The sequence below is a fragment of the Chlorocebus sabaeus genome, chromosome 22 (assembly GCF_047675955.1).
Source record: "Chlorocebus sabaeus isolate Y175 chromosome 22, mChlSab1.0.hap1, whole genome shotgun sequence".
NCBI classification, from domain to species: domain Eukaryota; kingdom Metazoa; phylum Chordata; class Mammalia; order Primates; family Cercopithecidae; genus Chlorocebus; species Chlorocebus sabaeus.
This window is the reverse complement of record NC_132925.1, coordinates 97,332,306-97,353,275: the sequence shown is the minus strand read 5'-3', so window position 1 is coordinate 97,353,275 and position 20,970 is coordinate 97,332,306. Positions and strand designations below refer to the sequence as shown.

Below are 20,970 nucleotides of genomic sequence, written 5' to 3'. Positions count from 1 at the left end.
CTGCAGCTGAGGAGGACATACTAAATCGGGGTTCTGAAAAGTACATGGAGCCAACTCTGCCTCTGGGGGTCCCTATCCCTCTTCTCCAGGAAAAGTGAAGATTTCCATGGCAGCCAGCCCACCCAGGACACAAGACCCAGCATGCTGCGTGGTGGGGGACCTGTGACCAATGAGGGTAGGCAGGTTCCAGGACACCCAGGAGCTGACATGGGGAGAACTAGCCCCATAATACCATACTCCAGGATTATAACGTTGTACTGTTAGCATCTCAAAGGAAGAAGAGGGACATTCAGTCACAATATGTGACCCCCCACAGGGACCGCATAGAAGCTCAAAGCCATCTTAGTGGTCCAGAGCAAGAAGGGGCACAAGTTTTGTCTGGACAGATGTGGAATACTCACCACAGCCAATACTCAGCCTGGAAACTTAGGCTCACTCCTCCCTCTCAACCCCAGGCTCTGCCTCTGCCACACCCAGAGGACCGATAGTGACACCACACACATACACACACACACACACACACACACACGCCCAGCCCCTAAGCATACACATACAGGCACACACACTGGCTTCTCCATCCCAACCCACCCTTAGTGGCCAGATGAACCATCAGCTCATTATTTGGTTGATGAGACCAGTCAAGGTCAGCCCCAGAGGCCCAGCCACTCCTCCTCAGGGGGCTGGGAGAGCTCCACCTGGCAGTGTGAAGGGTGGTGCCCAGCTACCTAGACTGGACAGCAGGGCTATCAGGACAGATGACAGCACCCTCTTTTTGGCTCCGCAGCTCCAGGTAAGAATGGGTGGAATTATTTGGTACCACTTGAACCAGACTTGGAGGGGTGAGCAGGTTTGGAGAAACAGAGTCTGGAAAGGTGGGAGGCACTGAGGCAGACTTCCTATGGGGAATGGAGCATGGTTGGCAGGTTCAAGTCTTACTGCCAGGGACAGCAGCCTGGCACATCTGGGCTGGAGGCAGTGAGATGGCTGGGCTCATTCTGGGCCTCCATCCCAGGCTATCTCCCTGAGGCTGAGCTTACACTTATGTAACAGCCTTGCTCAGGAGCAGAGAGCATCTTTACATCTTCCTGGCTCCCTAGTTCCCCTTCCACCTTCTAAAGCTGACAGTTATGTAACCCCTTCCGGGTCCCTCTTCTTGGCCCTGGTGCCCAGGCTGTCTGCCTCCTGCTCTGTAAGTGAGTAAGTGTAGCCTCACAGATGGGCTTTGCCTACCCTGATCTCAAAGCAGGACAACCCCTTGACTCCAGGGCCCAGAGACTGAGGCATGGGTCCAGGGGTGGCTGGGCCTGCCCACTACCTACAGGCCCCACCCCACTCCACCAGTGCAGGGAGCCAGGACCAGGTGCAGACAGGCTTTGGCAGGCCCCAAGGGTGGGATCATAGGCAGCCCCGAGAGGCCCGGATTCTAGACTCCACTGCGCACCTCCCATGCCGAGGGGCAGGCCACCCTCGTGATTCCGATGAGGTCACTGCTGGCACAGAGTTCCCGTTGGGTGCCAACACCCTGTCACCAGCAGCCAGGCTGGGATGCAGAGAGGGGCGGGCATAGGTTGTGGCCATGAGTCTGCCTGTGGCCTTGTGTAGGGCTCTGTGCGTGTTCATGCACATCTAGGTATGCACTCCTGGCCCGTGTCTGTCTGGAGCTGCGTCTTGCCTCTGGGGTCTATAGCTCTGTGTCTGACTCTGAGTATCTTTGTGAGTCAGAAGTGTGTGTCTATTTAAGCATGGGCACATGCCATCTCTGGACATGCCTAGGTGTGTCTGCCCAGTGTGCTGTGTCTCTGTGTGTTGGCTTGTATGTCTATCAGTGTGAGTGTCAGTGGTACACCCAGACATGTCTGTCTCTCTGAATGTATGTCTCTGTGAGGTGTGTGTCTCTCTGTGCCCATTTGCTTGTGTCTGTTGCCTGTGTTCAGGTAAGTGTACATGTGTGCATGTTTGCATGTGTGCCTGGTGTTCTGTGTACTGGCGTGTAAACGTCAGTGTGTGTATCTCTGTGTGCACACAAGTCTACAGAATGACACAGCAGAGGCCCCACCTCACCTTGCCTCACCAACCCTTACCCCAAGCTCTGGGTTGGGCTTTCCTGGTGGGGGCACAGCCCCACCTGTGGGCACACACAGCCAGCCTGGGCCTTGTATTTCTATAGGCCTAGTAACATGTGTGATGGGACCTGCGGGGCCTCATTAGGGCAGGCACACAGGAAATATTCCCATTGCCTAGCCCAGGACAACAGGCCATTCCAGGTACCAAGTATATTCATGGCTGTCACCCCGTCCCCTGCTTCCCCAACCATGTCCCTCATATTGGCCTCTCGTCCTGCTCCCCTGCCCTGCTGGCTGCCCTCACCCCAGCACTAGTTCACAGCCCAGCCTTGGTCGTGCTAAGATTCCTTGAGGCCAAGTGTGGCCTCCCAAGGGTAGGGCCTGGTTTCCTCTCTTCTGTCCCACCACCGTGAAGCAGAACTCAGGGCCAGAGACCCAGCCCCGGATTCACTCCCCAGCCTGTGCTGGCCGCTGGAGGTTTAGAGAGCCCAAAGTCTGGCAGGCACCCAGACACAATAGCCAGTCTGCATAACAGGGCGTGCCCGGCACTGTCAGAGAGGAGTAAACAAAGTCCAGCAGCAGCAAAACTCCCAGAGAAATGACAGCCCTTCCGACCACGAGGCGTGGGCACATGTGAATATACTGTACCACTTACTAGCAACATGACCTTGAGCTGGTTGTCCAGTCACGCTGTGCCTCTGTTTCCTCATCTGTGAAATGGAAGCTTAAATAAGTCATTCATCCAAAGAGGTTAGAACAGTGCCTGGCACATGCAAAGGTTATATGAGTGTTTGCTGAGATTCTTAACAGGGTCTTGAACCCCCAGCAGGGTTTGACTGACCTGAAGTGCCCCTACTCGGCTTTCAGAGAGGCTGGCCCAGAATAGAAGAGGGACTGGCAGCCACAAGAGCCCTCAAGACAGGGAAAAGTGGTCAGGGACCATGACTAAGGGAGGCTGCAATCTCTGGTCAAGCCCTGGGGATCCAGGTGTCCTCCTCAGGCTTCAGCTATAGGTGTGGCCTGACTGCTGCAGCCCCAGAAGGTGCCCCTTGCTGCTGCCAGTCCACTCCAACACACAGAGTCCCGAGCCCTTCCCCAAGTAAGGATGTCCCTCCACCTCCTCTTCCCAGACCCCCTTCTTGGGAACTCGTGAACCTTCGGACCTGAGCTGGGCTGGGCTGGGCTTGGCCAAGCTGGCATTGACTTTGGCTCAGGGGTTGGGTTTTCTGAGCAAATCTATGGGACTGGCAGGACTGCAAAGAGACAATTAAGCCTCCTGCATGGGATGGGTCCAGAGCAGTCCTAGTCCATCAGGGTCATGCAGCTCCTGAACAGACTAAATGATGGCATTTGCATGTGCCTATTAAAGTAGACCCCTGGAGACCCCACTGTGCATCTTTCACTGGCCGGGCTCTGCAAGGCTGATAGCTGTGGCAGAGAATGCAGCCACAATGGAGGGTTTTTGCTGAATTTGTTCCCTAACTATTCCCCTCCATCACAATTCACAATCCGACCACACTGGGGGAATCTGTGTTGTTCAAGAACTAGGTGTGGGCTGGGCACAGTGGTTCACGCCTATAATCCCAGCACTTTGGGAGGCTGCGAGGCAGGTGTGAATCACCTGGGGTCAGGAGTACAAGACCAGCCTGGCCAACATGATGGAACCCCATCTCTACTAAAAATATAAAAATTAGCCGGGTGTCGCGGAGGGCGCCTGTAATCCCAGCTACTCAGAAGGCTGAGGCAGGAGAATCACTTTAACCCAGGAGGTGGAGGTTGCAGTGAGCCAAGATCGCACCATTGCACTCCAGCCTGGGCGACAGAGCGAGACTATGATGGGGTGATGAGTATACTGGGGTGCACGTAGTTTTTTTTTTTTGATATAGAGTCTCAAAACATTTTCTAATGCCTCCTTTATTATTATAATATGAAATTCAGGACACACACTCATCCACTTTATTAAAAATAAAGTTCTAGCTATACTGTAAGATAAATATTAAAAGGAAAGTAATTTATAATAAAGTACCATGTACATATTCAAGCATAATCACACTAGATGTAGTCTGAAGGTTGTACCTACAAATATAAATCCTGAGAATGCGAGGCCTACAAATGCAGACTGATGGACACAGGTAGTTGCATCAGTGACTCAAGTATCACAGGCAGTACTGCTATGGGTATCACGATTTTACAAAACATTGAACAACTCTTAGTGAAGTTCAGAACAAAACAAAATACAATCTTCCCTCCCCTTTCTCAGTGGCTGCATTCCTGGAAAACTCCATGGATGTTAAACTTGTGCAATAAATAGCTTGTGTTGGCCGGGCACAGTGGCTCACACCTGTAATCCCAGCACTTTGGGAGGCCAAGGTGGGAGGATCACTTGAGGTCAGGAGTTGGAGATCAGCCTGGCCAACATGGTGGAACCCCATCTCTACTAAAAACACAAAAATTAGCCGGGCATGGTGGCACAGGCCTATAGTCCCAGCTACTCGGGAGGCTGAGGCAGGAGAATTGCTTGAACCCAGGAGGCAGAGGTTGCCAAGGTTGCACCACTGCACTCTATCCTGGGTGACAGAGTGAGACTCCGTCTCAAAAAATAAGTAAATAAATAATAAAGTAAATGGCTTGTGTTTATATGTAAAATGGTGAAAGAGTCTAGGCTCTGTTCATTACGAAAGGTTTTCACCTATACATATGGCCAGTGGCTCATCTGGAAGCCATGCAGAATGTGAGACAATTCATCATTGTGCAGGAGTTGCCTGTCTGGCATCCCTGGTGGCTGCCCATCAAATGCCAGTGAGGCCCCCCTATTGCTGTAACAATCAAAACCACCACTGACATTGGAAACATCTCCAGGGGGCGCTCTATCCCTCACTAAGGACCAAGGAACTGTAGTCAGGCCTCCTCCCTGCCTCCCTGTCAGGACAGGCCCCATGCAGCCTGGGCAGGCCTGTGCCTTCCCTCTCAGACTGGAGGCTCCTTGAGGTGGGAGCCCGGCAGAGGGAGGAAGAGAGTGGATGCCTATGACCTCAGGCCCCAGGGCTGGAGGCACCCGCACTGTGCTGACCCATGTGTCCTCTGCCTTACCCCCATAGGCTGCAGCAAGATGTGGGACAACCTCACCTGCTGGCCAGCCACCCCTCGGGGCCAGGTTGTTGTCTTGGCCTGTCCCCTCATCTTCAAGCTCTTCTCCCCCATTCAAGGTAAGACCCCTGGGTTGAAAAGGTGATGTGAGTGGTGCCGGCTGGCGTGGGACTCACCTCTCAAGGAAGTGGAAAGTCAAAGGAAAGTGGTCAAAGAGGCTGGAACAATCGGAGGGACTCCCTGGCAGAGGAGGCAATGGTGCTGGGTCTTTAAAGAACTCACGGGATTTGATTAGCTCTTCACATAAAGATAAGCATATGGGAAAGGCTCATTAAATATTTGCTCAACAATTGATGACTGATTGACTGACAGGTACTTGATTAAATTATGGTTCCCATAGTCCTGTTGTCTTGGGCTGGTCATGATTCAGTCTTTCGATGCCTGGAGCCTATGACCTCTTGGGCTCCATGAAGCCACCACACGACTTTGCTTATACACCTTGTCATGTTCCACTTAAATGAATGTCCACAGAATGAGGCAGAAAAGAAAAGGGGGAGCCCCTTTAGGATGTGACTTTCTTGCTAGTGAGTCATTAAAGAGGTTTACAATATAGATTCAGTCTTTCTTCTGTGCAGTGAATGAAGCACCCACCCGTGTGCCAGGCGCTGAGCTGGACAAACACAGTGGGGAGAGGATAAAGCAGCCCCCAGGGCTGCTCTTCCAGAGCTAGTGTTCTCATTGGAGAGACATTTCGTAAGGAAATAAACAGATGTATCATCAATAATAAAAAGTACTGGACAAGAGAATAAGGAGAGTGGGGACCAACTTAAGGCAGAGGTTCACAAACAGTCCCTCTCTGAGGAGGTGACACTTCAGCTGCCATCTGAAGACCTGGAGGTGAGAAAGAGCCACGAGGCAAAGATCCCAGATTGGGAACAATTGAGAGAGAGAATCAACAGCCCGTGGAATAAGCATCCAAGGAAGCTCCATGAAGGCCAGTGTGGCTGGAGCAGGGAGAGTGCCGAGGAGGGAGGGAGGGGAGGGACAGGCGGGCCGAGGCCAGACCACATAGGGCCTTGAGGACAGAGGCGAAGACTTGAGTTTTTTCCTAAGTCCAGTGAGAAGTGGGGGGTTTTAAGTGGGGAACTGACAAAGTCCAATTTAGGTTTTTAACTTCTAACTGGTTTCTGTGAGAAGAAAGGATTCTAAGAGTATAAACAGGAAAACCCAATCACAAGGCAGGCAGGAAATGATGATGGATTGAATTCAGGTAGTGAGCTCAGTGCGGGAGAGAAGTGGGAGAGTTTATGGAGGGAATGGGCGTGACTGAGGCAGGGAGGAATCAAGCAGGCCCCACCCTAGGCTTAGGTTTAATGAGCCTTGGGGAAGAGAGAGCAGGACTGGGTGGGGAGCATGGAGGGAGGGGCAGGCCTGGGGTGGGGAGGACTCATGAGGAGCAGAACCTAGATAATTATTCAGAGAGCGAACAGAACTCATGCATCTCTCACTCCAGGTGGCCTTTTCCTCCCTGGACCCCAGTTTCCCTGTTTGTAAAGTGGGAATGGGTGGTAGACCCCAGGGTCTCTTTGGGGTAAGTCGGTTTGCCCCCAAGTGCCTGCTGTTGTGATCTCAGTGGTGAAAGACAGACCTTAAAGCCCTCCTGAGGAGTCTGGGAAGGTCACAGCCATGCCATATTCCAGGCCAATGTCCACCTGGCTTGGCCACCTCCTCCAGGGACACCCAGTGCCTGGGCAGATAACAATGAGCTCCTCTGGCAGGTTTCACAGTGCACGCCATCACTGAGCCTGGAAACCAGCCTTCTCTCTGATCCCTGGAAGCACCTGCTAATTGCCTTTCTCCCTGAGACTCTGCTAACTGCATTTCGCCCTGTGGCTCTTCCTTCTGTCCCTGCTGGAATGTGTCAAGGCAGCTCCTGCCCTTGAGAACCTGGAATCCAGCCCACCATCTAGCTAACCCTGAGGCTGCCGGCATCAATGGGGCCCATACGGTGCCTTTGGACTGACAAGAAAAAGTCAGTCCTTCCTCAGGCAGAGATGACCTCTCACTAGAGCCCACCTAGTGGCAAGCAGAATATGCCTACCAGCCAGGTGCCCTTGTACAGTGAACAACTTACACAGCCATACTCTGTGGGCCTGGTCTCTGAAAATGGTGGAGAGAAATAGGAGACTGCAATTAGGGACTGAAAACAGAAAAAAGACAGTGTTCTCCTGAGCAAGTAGATTAAGGTGTGGGCAACCGACCTGAAATTCCAAAGAGGGAAGTTTGCAAGTGTGGGGTAGGGATGATGGCAACACCAACTCACACCCTTTTAAATGCAGACCTGGGAAGAAGTATACCCACAGGAAGGGACCTGGTTCTACAGGGAAAGCTAAAGAAAGCTTATAGAAGATTAAAATTGTGGAGAGTTAGAAAAAAGTCATCTACATAGGCTGGATAAAATACCTGAAGGAGGGAGTTTGGCCAGGCGAGGAATAGCTCATTAAGGCACCAAAATGTTCACGGTGGCTCACTTCTTTATTTTTATTTTATTATACTGATGTTTTGAGATAGGGTCTTGCTCTGTCACCCAGGCTGCAGTGCAGTGGCACAATCTTGGCTGCAACCTCCGCCTCGCGGGTTCATGCCATTCTCCTGCCTCAGCCGTCCCAGTAGCTGGGACTACAGGCACCTGCCACCACGCCTGGCTAATTTTTTCTATTTTTAGTAGAGACGGGGTTTCACCGTGTTAACCAGGAAGGTCTCGATCTCCTGACCTCGTGATCCTCCCGCCTCAGCCTCCCAAAGTGCTAGGATTATAACTGTGAACCACCATGCCTGGCCTCTACCTTCAAATATTTGAAGAGATATTTTAAAAAATAAATATGGGAGAGCCATTCTGGCTGAGAAAATTCGATGTACAGTCTATGTTAACCATGTCTCTGGGGTCTATGGGATACCTCCATTCCCCCACCACCTGCATCATGATGCTATAAATAAGAAAACATTGCTGCCAGCCTAGGAAGCTCATCCTTGCTGGCTGGGGTGGGGCACTATTTCGGGGAATCAGGAGAGTTCCATGGCAGGGAATCAGGAGAGTTCCACGGTCAGGTCTGGGTGTTAGCATGATCCTTCCAGCTGTCTCAGGCTGTGGAGCTGACAGGAAAGCAGGGGGCTCCTACTTAATCCGGGGGAGATGAGGTGCTGGTGGTGCTGGGGAAGAAGCAGCTGGGAAAGGGCTGGTGACTGATGGGGGAGAGGAGGAAGAGGATCATTCCTCAATTCCTGGCTCCAGAAACTGAGTGGAGGATCCTAGGCACAAGCGGGGGCCATGACTGCTTTTTGAGACATAGCGAGTGGGAGGAGACTGGGAGAAAGGTGGCCCTCGCCACCCCTTGGGTCGTCACAGCTATCCTGAGCTTGTTTAGGTGAGGCCCAGCCCAAGTGACAGGCCTCAAAGCAGACCTGGCAAGTGTCCCTCCCATGGTGGAGCCCAGCCTGGCCCAGGCATGCCCTGACCCCCCCACTGTCGCATGCCCTGACCCCTCCAGTGGGGTGTCCCTCTCAGCACAGGGTTAAAGTCCCTTGCTACCTCCCTCCTGCCCTTCATGTCCCCCTCTACAGATATAGGGCCTGCTGGTTTCCAGGCCCAGACTGGAGGGAAACTCTTGGCTGCTTCTTGGGATCCCATGGTGACTGCCATTTCGATCTCCTCGAGAGCGGCTTGCTATGAGGCCTTGACCACAGTCCCAGGGCTCTTCAAAGAGGCCACCTAGCCCCAAAGATGACCCATTGTCCCCTCCCTTCCTCTCCCTCACCATCTATGGCAGCCAGGGCTCCAGAAAACAGTGTCCCTTTGTCCACTGCTGGGAGCCCAGAAAGATCTGGAGTCAGGTGGACCTTGGTCTGCATCTCAGACCTGCTGCTCCCTTGCTGTGTGACCATGGGCAAATCACTTAACCTCTCTTAACCCTGGGATCCCCATATTTTGGTGGGATAATAAAAACTACCAATTCCTAGCCTTAACACATTAATGTTTACCCTAACACCTCCGCCACTTTACACACACATACACACACACACACAAATACAGTGGCATGGGAAGCTGCTGTGTACATGCCAGAGTCACCCAGGTTTGCTGGCATAATTTGTGATACCAGATGCTTGCTATGTCATTGAGCCTGGCCTCCTCAAGCCCTGGTCCCTCTGGTGAGTAGGCAGCCCAAAGCTCCAGTGTCCCAGCTTCAAGGCTGGGTGATTTTGGCCTTAGTCCTCATTTTTTTTTCCTGAGTCGGAGTCTCACTCTGTCTGTCACCCAGGCTGGAGTGTAGTGGTGTGATCTTGGATCACTGCAACCTCCATCTCCTGGGTTCAAGCGATTCTCCTGCCTCAGCCTCCTGAGTAGTTGGGACTACAGGCATGCGCCACCACAAGCAGCCCTTAACCCTCTTTTCTACCTGCCCAAGTCTCCTAGGGGGAAGTCCTCAAAAGAATCAGATTGTGGGCCGGGTGCGGTGGCTCAAGCCTGTAATCCCAGCACTTTGGGAGGCCGAGACGGGCGGATCACGAGGTCAGAAGATTGAGACTATCCTGGCTAACACAGTGAAACCCCGTCTCTACTAAAAAACACATTAAACAACTAGCCGGGCGAGGTGTCGGGCACCTGTAGTCCCAGCTACTCGGGAGGCTGAGGCAGGAGAATGGCGTAAACCCAGGAGGCGGAGCTTGCAGTGAGCTGAGATCGCGCCACTGCACTCCAGCCTGGGCAACAGAGCGCGACTCCGTCTCAAAAAAAAAAAAAAAAGAATCAGATTGTGGGTGGGAGCCAGGCCCTCAGGGCCTGCAATTAGCTCCCTGGAACTGGAGCTGAGGAAGGGCTTGACCTTTGATGAGGGGCTGGGCTGAAGGCTCTGGGCCAGGCCCACCTCTGACTGAAATGATGGGAAGCTGACAGGGGTGCAGGGGGACAGCTGAAGGTTTTTCTCCTTTCCTAGGAGTCTCTTGCAGCAGTGAGGCTGGGAGCCCAGGGCAGAAAAGGGGATGCCAAGGCAGGAAACTCGCCCAGTCCAATGCCTCCTCCTCAGCCAGATCCTTCCTGCCCTCCCTGGGCCACGCAATGGAAATAGACCCAGCCCACAGCTGCTCTTTCCTGGCTGTCCCATCCCCACCCCCCGCTGTCCCTCAGTTCTTCATCCATGAAGTAGGGTGACAAGACCTCTTTCCGAGGGTTGCCAGGAAGATTCACAGAAACGGTGAATATGGAATCATCTAGTATATTCCACGCATACAGCAAAGTTTGGAAATAAACACACGTGCCCAGTGACCCTTCCCGAGCTCACAGGACAGCTTGACCCTCCTGCAGTTCTTTATCTGGTCACCAAAATAAGTCCTCAGGTCACCTCCGTGAAGGTGAGAACCAAGCTTACCTGGGAAGACTCTGGAGAGCAGATCAGCTCTATCCTGTCCTCTCTGTGTGGCCTTGGGCGAGTAACCAATCTCTTGGGGCCTCCACTTCTCAACTGTGAAATTGAGTTACGTTCCTCATTGGATGATTGAGGAAATTAAACAGGATGTGCCTAAAGTGCTCTGACCAGCGCTGATATTTGAAAAGTATTCAAAACCTGTTATTGTGATGAGGCTGACAACCGTGATGCTGCTGATGGTGACAATGGCGGCGGCAATGGCGGTGATGAACGGGTACCAACATGGGGAAGCGAGATTCTTCTCCGGCTCATCTAATTTCTATTCATCCCATCCTCTCCCTCTCTGGGGCGAGGACACCTCCCCAGTGCTGGAGAGTGGGGACCCTCAGTGGTACCCCTCACCTCACATAGCCCTGAAGCGGTCCTGTCCCTTTGCTGCAGCTTCGAGCCTCTGAGGACAGTGGACAGTGCAGCTTCCCTGGAGCCTCAGCCTCTGCTTGTTTCAGCCCCAAGCCCCTGCCATGCTGTGCTGCCTGATTCCCCCTCATGTGCCTTTGCCTGCACAGGTTCCCCTGCCAGGAACTCCTGGCTTCTCCATTCATGAGGATTTCAGATCTGCATGCTTATCAGGTGTTCCCAAACCCAACCCCTCCTCATCCCCACACCCTTGCTCCTCGTTCAGCAGCACATCTGAGCCCTTCCAGGTGTGAGAGGAAACCCAGCCCCACAGGCCCAGGCAGGCTGACTGGGGAGGCCTGGGCAGGCCTGGGCCCCCCTCCCCCAGCCGTGGCCTTGTGACAAGGGTCAGCATTCTGCTCACAGCAAGGGTCAGGAATCATTCTGTGACAAGGATCCAGGCAGGGTCTGTGACAAGGATCAGAGTGTATGTTGTACTTGGGGTCAGGTTCAGACCATAACAAAAGGACTGAGCCCAAGAATGTCTGCTCTGATTTTGTCATCAGTGCAGGAGCCCTGAAGAGGCTTCTCCCGGCCCCGGGTGCCCCCACGGTGCCCTGGGTAACTGGGTCAGGGCAGCTGGAGCCTGACAGCGCCAGGGTTGGTGGGAGTAGGGCTGAATTCCCTGCCCTGTTCCAAGCAGAGACAGCCAGGTCCCCGTGCTCCCAGCCTCAGCCTTTGTCCTTGTCCCGCCCTCCACCCAGGCCGAAACGTGAGCCGCAGCTGCACCGACGAAGGCTGGACACACCTGGAGCCCGGCCCGTACCCCATTGCCTGTGGTTTGGATGACAAGGCAGCGAGTTTGGACGAGGTGGGCCTCACGGCACCGACACTCCACCTGCAGAGCGCCGGGGCCCACCTAGGCGACTTTGATCTCTCCCACCAAGGGGTGCAGTTGCTGTCTGTGTGGGAGCAGGACTCCTGGAGTCTGCCCTCCTCTAGCCTCCTCCAGGCCTGCCTTTCTGGGGTCCCAACGCTTGGCTCCCCCTGACAGGGTATGGGAGGAGGCTTTCCCATAGGAGGGGCCCCCAGAGCAGCGAAAGCTGAAGCAGCACCCCCAGGCTGGGCCACCCCACTGCCTCATGGGAGTCTCACTTCAGCCCGGGAGTTGGCAGGGCATGCAGACACCAGCACCCCATCCCATCCAGAGGGGAAACTGCGGTGCTGCAGGTCCTGGAAGGAACCAGCTTTGGCTACCAAATAGCCAGTCAGGAACAGGGACAGAGCCTGTTGTCCTTAGTCCCAGGACAGATATCTGCCCCAGAGCAGTTAAAACGTAGGTGGCCTCTGTAAAGACTGGGGAACCTGGTAAGGACATTGATGGGGAGGCTGGAGTCCTCAGCTAGGAGTCCCTCACTGCTTTAGGGTGCAAATGCATGTATGTGTGTCTGTCTGCGATGACATCTGCCCCACCCTCAGGTGCCCTTCTCAGATGGGCTTTCACTCCACCCACCCCCAAGGGCAGCAATTTCTTCAGAGGCCTTTGAAGCCCACTGGAGCCATAGGCCTTCATTCCCTCTTAACTACTTGACTCTTCTCAGGCAGGAGTGGGAGGCGGAGAGGAAGGAGGGGCTTGCCTAGTGGCTGTTGTGCTGCACTGCACCTGTGTCCATGGGGAGGGCATCAGGAGAGGGGACCAAGCAAGACACCCTTGGGATCTAGCTTTGCCCTCCTCCCCAAGAAAGGCCAGACTGCCCTCATCCCACCAACCCCAACTCCCAAGAGCCCAAAATGGGACATTAGTGCCAGTGTCTTCTTTGACATCCTGCAGCCTCTGCATGCCTGTCTTCCCTGCACAGAGACAGGGCCTCAAGGGGTATCTGAAGGGCAAGCAGACCCGGCCCATAGGGTGCCCAGCTCAGAGCTGGCACAGAAGGGAACCCGGGCACATGGCTGGAGACATGAAATTAACAAAAGGGAGGTGCAAGGTCTTCATTCTCTCCCTCACCAACTTGTCCCTCGTAAAGACGCAAAGAGAGGGAGTACATTCAACCCCACCCCACCCTAAGACACAGTCCTGCCCTGTCTGTGGAAACCAGGGCGTCAGGGGTCAGGGGATTGAAGAGCTCCGCTCAGCTGCTCTTGGGAGCCCCAGACCTCAGCCTGCTCATTTGCTGAGGTAGGGGTGGGCAGGCAGAGTGTGTAGGGCACCCCACCCCTGCCAATACCCCCCTAGATGAGCCTCCCACCCCACCACCCAAGAGCCTCTCCCTGTCCCTCCAACAGCAGCAGACCATGTTCTACGGTTCTGTGAAGACCGGCTACACCATCGGTTATGGCCTGTCCCTCACCACCCTTCTGGTCGCCACGGCCATCCTGAGCCTGTTCAGGTGAGGCCCAGCCCAAGTGACAGGCCTCAAAGGAAACCTGGCAAGTGTCCCTCCCACAGTGGAGCCCAGCATGGCGCAGGCATGCCCTGACCCCTCCACTGTCGCCCCCCAGCAGCACACAGTCCCCAGCTCCTGCCAGGCCAGCTTCCCTTGGGAAAGGCAGGTGACCAAGCTCTTCCATGTGTTGCAACCTAGTCTCCCCTAGGATGGCCCTGCACTTGGGGACAGGGCACCAGAGGGTGGGGTCTGCACACAGGAATGAGGTTTCTGGGGTCACACACGAGACTGAGGCACTTGGGAGCCCAGGTGCACAGGAGGATGGGGTACCTGGGGGTGGGGCTCGTAGTTCGGGATGGGACCTCCTTCGAGGCAGGGCCTGGCCTCTGGAGAACACATGCTCCCCTGCCCCATCCTTGCTCAGAGCATAGGACAGCATTGGCTGGGGTGGGGACCCAAGGCCCCTTTGGCCTCCCAGATCTGCCCACCCCATGCAGGAAGCTCCACTGCACGCGGAACTACATCCACATGCACCTCTTCATATCCTTCATCCTGAGGGCTGCTGCTGTCTTCATCAAAGACTTGGCCCTCTTCGACAGCGGGGAGTCGGACCGGTGCTCCGAGGGCTCGGTGAGGAACCTGGCCCTGGCCCACCTCCCTCAGTTTCGCCCTTGTCTTTAGCCACCGTAATCTCCTCTTCTCCCCCTCTTTCTCCCTCCCCCTCCTCCCTTTTCCCTCCCATCCCACCCCTCAATCCAAGGATGGCCCAACCCCCACCCAACCCCACCTGGCAGCTCCTCAAATCACACTCCCCTCTGGCAACAGAAGATGTTGCTCACCCATCTGGGAGCTCACGGACCTGCCCCCGCCAGTGAGAAAAGCAGATGGGAAATGGGACACTTCATGGCCACAGCCCAGAGCCCCTGTACCACCTGTTGCTAACTTCCTATGTGGCCTTGGGGAACTTACAGCCTCAGTGTCCCCATCCGTGCAAGGATTTCCATTCCTTCCAACTCTGCCCTCTGTCACCTGCATAACAAGGGCTCTGTTCACCATGCCACGTTTCCTACTCCCCCCATCCCCGTGCCATCTGGAGTGGGTCCAAACATATGCATTCCTCCTCTTTTGTTCTGATCCTGACATCAAGCTGGTTCTGGGCCTTCCTAAGGAAGAGAGGTAAAGGGACCATCTAAGGAATTCATTGCCAGTCACTAAGGGGGCCATCTCCAAGGGATTCTGAGGGACCCTCTCTGAGTACCTCAAGCTTTGACAGAGAGCTTGAGACCAGACCAGTCCCCACTCATTCCTTGTGGTCAGTATCTCCTTGCTTCATGCATGACCCCAGAGGCAGTGCATTATACCAGGGGTCGGCAGTACCTTCTCCCCAAAGAGTGAAATGATCATACTGGAATATCAGGCATTTCAACAAGGGGGAGAGAAAATCTAGGGGACCCACCTTGGCCATTCTCAGAGCTTCTCAGAGGTTCTGTCCCAGAAACCAAGTCAGACATGAGCAGTGTGAGCCACAGGACCTGAGGAGGAACCTGCTGCCTCCTGTGCACATGTTAAGGATAATTATGGAGACTGGCTTCCTGATTCATTACTGCAAAGCTTTTCTAAGACTAGAAGGAAGCACAGATAACTGTCCTGGTAAAGAGCTGAGCTATGGCCGGGCGTGGTGGCTCATGCCTGTAATCCCAGCAGTTCTGGAGGCCGAGGCAGGCAGATCATTAGGTCAGGAGTTCAAGACCAGCCTGACCAACATGGTGAAACCCTGTCTCTACTAAAAATACAAAAAAATTAGCCGAGATTGCAATGAGCCGAGATCATGTCATTGCACTCCAGCCTGGGCGACAGAGCAAGACTCCATCTCAAAAAAATAATAATAATAATAAGAGCTGAGTTATTCTCCAAAAGCAAATGGGTGGGAAGATGGGAAGGCAAGAACTCCTGTAACTGGAGGGACTGAAGTGAGACCTGAGGAAGGACTTTCCAACCAAAGGGAGTGGTGTGGGCATTAGGGGAGGGGAGGCTTCTCTCTGAGGATCTCTCAAACCAAGGGTACAGGAAGGAAGGGTGGGAACCAATGTTCTGGGTACAGGAGGAAGTGGAAGCCAGACAGTTTCCTGGTGGAGGGTGGCTTTAAGCCCTGGCTCACAGACATCTAGGCTTGATCTGAAATGGGGGACTTTCTGGGAGGGGACATAAGGTCCAAAATACCTTCCAGTCATGGCAAGAGAGCCACCCAGAGGCCCATGATTGCCCTACTCATGGGTCTCCCTGACTCCTTCATGGTCCTTGTCTGCCTGAGAAAACCATTCTTCCACTAGGTCCTCTGAACCCCAGGAGGAATGGCCAACTCTCCCCTCTTCTCTTCTTCATTTCTACTTCCTCATCTCCTACCCTCTTCTCAGTCCCAGTCTCCCTCCACACTTCCATCTGGGCCCCACTCCACAGTCCACAGCCCTCTACCCCACCACACTCAGCAGACTCTTGCAAACTCAGGCAAGAATTCGCCCTCATACCTTCCAGCTACCTTCAATACAAATTGGCATTAGATGAATGAGTGGGTGGGGTGGGGGTGTGGATGGGCAGGTTGGTGGATGGCTAAGTAGGCAGCAGGATAAATGGGTAAAGTAAGGAAGATTGGACAGATGATGGGCAGAGGGGCAGGTAGGTGGATAGGTGGGTGGATGCACGAGTGGATTGATGGGTGGGTGCAGAGATGAATGGATGGGTAGATGACTGAGTGAGTTGGTAGATGAACGGAGAGAGAGGTGAGTAGGTGGATGGATTGATAGATGGGAAGATGATAGATGATGGATGGATACATGGATAAAAGATGGATAAATTGATGAGTTGATAGTGAATGTCTAGTGAGTGAGTAGGTAAATAAATGGATATGTGGATAGGTGGGTGGATGATTGAATGAGCTTATGGGTAGATATATAGATGGGAAGATGAATAGATGAACTGATGGATGGATAATTAAAATCACCAGTTTATCCCAAAGTATCAGAGGATCTAAAATTAGGGAAAATAGGAAAACCAATGAGTACATTTTTAAGGGGATAATGCAAAACAACAAAGAAATTAAACTGGCTGCACTGCAACTGTGTTTGTGCCCCCAGACATGGGTGTTGGCAGTCAAGGACCCTTGACAGCCCCAGTGAACCCTGTCTTTTCTCCTCCCCCTGCAGGTGGGCTGCAAGGCAGCCATGGTCTTTTTCCAATATTGCGTCATGGCCAATTTCTTCTGGCTGCTGGTGGAGGGCCTCTATCTGTACACCCTGCTTGCCGTCTCCTTCTTCTCCGAGCGGAAGTACTTCTGGGGGTACATACTCATCGGCTGGGGTATGGTACCAGGGAGGGCTTCCAGGCTGGGGACAGAGGGGGCAAGGCCTGGAGAACTCCCTAGGGGGAGGGTGCTAAGCTGGCTTGCAGTCCTACGTCTTGCTTAGCTGCAGGTCCTACCTGCAAGAATATCAGCCAAGGGTCGAGAAAGTCCTCAAAATGTCTGAGCCCAGGACAAGTCCCTCAGGCTGCAGCTGCACCTAGGGCTGACCTTTGGGACAGTTTTTATGAACATCTTTCCACTTCCCTTTAGCCCCCAAAATACACAGGGCCACTGCTAATCTATAGAGGGCCTCTGTCACAATTGGAAAGAGAATGTCCATCCAGGTAGACAGAGCCCTTCAGGCATACAGCTTCACCCCCTCAGTGGAACATCCCTCCGCGGTGAACAACCTATGCAACCAAAGACAACAGCCTGACAACCCACCCTTTTCTCTCTCCCTCCCTCTCCTTGCTTTTCTCTGAAATCTCTCCTTCATGCCCTCTACCCCTGCTTCCTGTGCCCTCTCTGCTCTTTCACTGTCCCTGGGCCTGACAGGGGTACCCAGCACATTCACCATAGTGTGGACCATCGCCAGGATCCATTTTGAGGATTATGGGTGAGCTGCTGCCCCACACACTCCCCCAGCCACCATCACTTGGGCAGGCCCCCTGGGTGGGATGATAATGCCATCTGGCCTTGGTGAATGGACAAAAACCACAGCTCTCGGGCCAGAGGGGAGGCTGGAGGAGGACCTGGGGAGCAACAGACTCTGGGCCCGGGGTCGCTAAAGGGCTCAGGAGCAGAGCTGGGGACAACTGGGGAAGGTGCTGCTGACTCTCTCTCTGGCTGAGGACAGACCCTCTCATTCCTCCCTACACTCTGCTCAGGTGCTGGGACACCATCAACTCCTCACTGTGGTGGATCATAAAGGGCCCCATCCTCACCTCCATCTTGGTAAGGTACCCTCCCACCACCTAGAGATGGGAAAATAGGCCCAAAGGGCAGGCAACTTAGCCCAAGGTCACACAGGAAATTAGTATCTAGGTCAGAACTGAAACGTAGCTTCCTAATGCCCAATGCAGGATCATCCCCACCCCTGTCCCACTAGTTCTTCGTTGAGTGTAAGCGGATTGGGAGCACAGTCCTTAGGGATGTGAAGGACGTAGAGTTCCTGGATGACCTGCCCAAAGGGGAAGCACCAGAGGAGAGGTAAGATAGAGAGAGGGGCAGCAGGACCCTGGGAAAGAAGACAGGCCAGCAGCCGAGGGGCCTGGACACCTCAGCCTTCCCACTCTGACTGCCCGAACTTGGGTCCTCACCCACTAGGTGAACTTCATCCTGTTTATTTGCATCATCCGAATCCTGCTTCAGAAACTGCGGCCCCCAGATATCAGGAAGAGTGACAGCAGTCCCTACTCGTGAGTGTGGGCCTAGTGCCTCAGCCCCCAGTACCTCCATCCCCAGTCCTCAAATCATCCCACATCTCCTTGAAGTCCTCCCACCCCAAACATCCAGAGTCACCAAAGAGCCATATTGTTCTTGCCCACCTCCACCATGGCCTGACTCAGCCCACCACCATCCCCTGCTCCAGCCTCACCCTCACCAGGCTGCACTCAGAGCCCCACACATGCATCTCCTGCCCACACTCACGTAGCATCCTTCCCAGGTATGCATCTGCTGCCAATCCAGGGAGCTCAAGAGGACACCGATGTCTTGTTCATACCATGTGCCCAGTCCCTGGCATGTGCCTCGCATGGAAAAGGGGTGCAATCAACACATAGTAGATGCATGCCCTCGGGGAGACCCCAGTCTGCCAATGAGACAGCCATGTTCAGGACTCAGTATTCCTCAGTACTAATGATGACTCCTGCAGTTTACATGCCAGGCACATGCTAAGGGATTTCCATGCATCATGTCATTTCATCCACACAGTGCCCTGTAAAATTATCCTTATTTTACAGAGAGGAAACTGACATACACTCCCTTCTCCTCGAGGGTTTTGGAGCATGTCACCATGGGCAGGGAGAAGGGGGCACAGTGTCCATGGACCAGGGCTTGGAAAGGTGTCAATACTGTTCCCCCTGCTTAGGAGGACTGGAGGAAGAGGCAGGTTTTTTGAGGGAGCAACAAGGCTTGAAGACAGAGCTAAAGAAACATGAAAAATGTGAAAAGCGAGGCTGTGGGAAGGCAGGTAGGGTCTGCATGCCCACAGATGGGAGTAGGAGATTGAGTATCAGTGCTATTCACACAAGACAAACCCGGGACGTCCCACAAGGCCTTCCAGTCCTGGGATTCTTCTCGGCCTGCCTTCTCTTTGGAGAGTCTGTGCTGTGGTTCTAAGATTCCTGGCTAGAATGTCACATGCTGCTGGATTTAGGATTCTATTCTGGAATCCTGTGATTCTCCCTGATGAGACTAAGACTCACATTCTTGGTGTGACCGCATTCTCTCCTGCCAGGTGTGTAGGCGGAGCTTCCCTTCCTGTCTGAGAAGGAAAGGCTCGGTGGGGGTCTGCAGTCTGCTAAGGGGCAGCACATTGAGCCTGTGCACCCTCATCCTCTCCTTTGCCGATGGGACCTTATTTCCCCCAACTTACGATGGTACAAAAGGGCCTGAATCTGAGGCAAACAGAGCTGGCCATGGTCAGGGCCAGGTCTGTGTGGTGAGACAGAAAGGAAACAGCTGTCAGCAGGCAGAAGGGGTGGGGGCAATCGGAGATGAAGCTCCTCAAGGAGAGGCTGTCAGCTCCCACTCTCCACCTCCCCATAAGCCTTTGATTTAAAGAAAGCCTCCATCTGTTAGCCTCGGGTGCGTGGGATAGTTTTGCAGCCGAAGAGGGGTGGGCAGTGCTCAGGATCTTGGCATGGCTGAGAACCAGGTCCAGGAAGAAGTGGGATGGGCAAGGCCAGCTCCTCTGCCCCCAGCTTGCTGTGGGACCTCAGGCCTTGGACTAGGCTTCCTTGGACTGACAGCTAAGGCAGGAGAGACAGAGTCAGAGACCCTCCCTATCCACATCCCACCTCTCCTAGCCAGGGATCTATGGGCTCACACTGCCAGGATCAGCTATGAGGTCAGGTGGCTGGGAGGCCTGAACCAGGAAGAGCCCTGGTTCTCTTGCTCTTGGGGTGAGCGTTTAGAATGAATACTGACCCTACTGAGCATACAAGGCTGTGAAGGAGAATCTGGTCCTTCAGAGAACGCTGGGAGTATATGCAATCCCAGAGAAGCTGGCAACTTCTGGAGAAGCAGACACAGCAGAAAAAAACACAGACAGAGGGTGATACTGATTAATTCTGGGTTGTCCCTGGTGATCAGGCATGAACTTGGGTCCCCATCACCCTCCCAAGTGGCCCTGGGCATATGTGGTCAGCACCCCAGTTAGAAAGACTTGCTTCCTAGTACTTCTTCTCTCATGGTCTCTCATGGATGCACTGTGCTTCATAGTACCCAAAACACTTCCAAGTTCATAGTGAGCCCTTGTTTCTATAATTTGACTATGTCAAGCATACACTTACTGCATTATACAAATTGGAAAAACTGAGACCAGGAGAGGAAGAACCAGAATCTCTTGTTGCCTAAGAGATTTTCTACTGCTCTTGATGGCTGAGAGCATCCTCTACTGCAATGATGAGGTAAGCCTCTCCCAGACCAGGGGGCCCAGGCAACAGAACTCCCAATAGTGGATTTCAGCTAACATGTCTCTGTTAGCATCATTCTCACTGGGCTCTCCTTTACTTCTTACCCTCTCTCCTCCAGAAGGGTGAGAATAGAGGGAGTTTCTTTCTCTCTCATGCTTCCCTCCAGGCCAGGAGGGCTGGGGACAGAAGGGCAGAGGCACTGCAGTTGTGGAACAGGAACAGAGAAGGGCATAATATTTAGAGGAACCTACAGTCCATCCTCACACATCCTGGTCATTGTCCCCATCTTCTGTGCCTCCAGTTGCCCCCATGCCATGTCCTATCAAATCCACATGTATGGACACACAGACCCATGGCTGTCCCTCCCCTGTCTCCAGGAGGCTGGCCAGGTCCACACTCCTGCTGATCCCCCTGTTTGGAGTGCACTACATCATGTTCGCCTTCTTTCCTGACAATTTTAAGCCTGAAGTGAAGATGGTCTTTGAGCTCGTCGTGGGGTCTTTCCAGGTATGGGCTGTTGACTTAAGGCTGCATTCTTCCCTGGCTTTTAAGGGAATTCAACCTGGAGTCTTGGCCCTTGCCACTGGATTCCAATCTTTTTACTGTAGTACGTATTAGATAAGCACCTACTTTGTGCTTAGC

General features: G+C 53.6%; 1 protein-coding gene across 2 annotated transcripts in view; it reads left to right on the top strand.

Moving 5' to 3' along the window:
- VIPR1 (vasoactive intestinal peptide receptor 1) overlaps positions 1-20,970 on the top strand; it is a 34,716-nt gene that overhangs the window by 11,402 nt on the left and 2,344 nt on the right. The window contains exons 3-11 of one of the 2 annotated variants that reach the window (XM_007983794.3): positions 5,162-5,269; positions 11,731-11,837; positions 13,256-13,356; positions 13,851-13,983; positions 16,554-16,707; positions 17,246-17,306; positions 17,578-17,644; positions 18,017-18,108; positions 20,706-20,835. In XM_007983794.3, the coding sequence (XP_007981985.1) occupies positions 5,162-5,269; positions 11,731-11,837; positions 13,256-13,356; positions 13,851-13,983; positions 16,554-16,707; positions 17,246-17,306; positions 17,578-17,644; positions 18,017-18,108; positions 20,706-20,835 (953 nt within the window). Of the gene's footprint in view, positions 1-5,161; positions 5,270-11,730; positions 11,838-13,252; positions 13,357-13,850; positions 13,984-16,553; positions 16,708-17,245; positions 17,307-17,577; positions 17,645-18,016; positions 18,109-20,705; positions 20,836-20,970 lie in introns of both variants that reach the window. The other variant, XM_007983791.3, reaches the window with a different exon arrangement.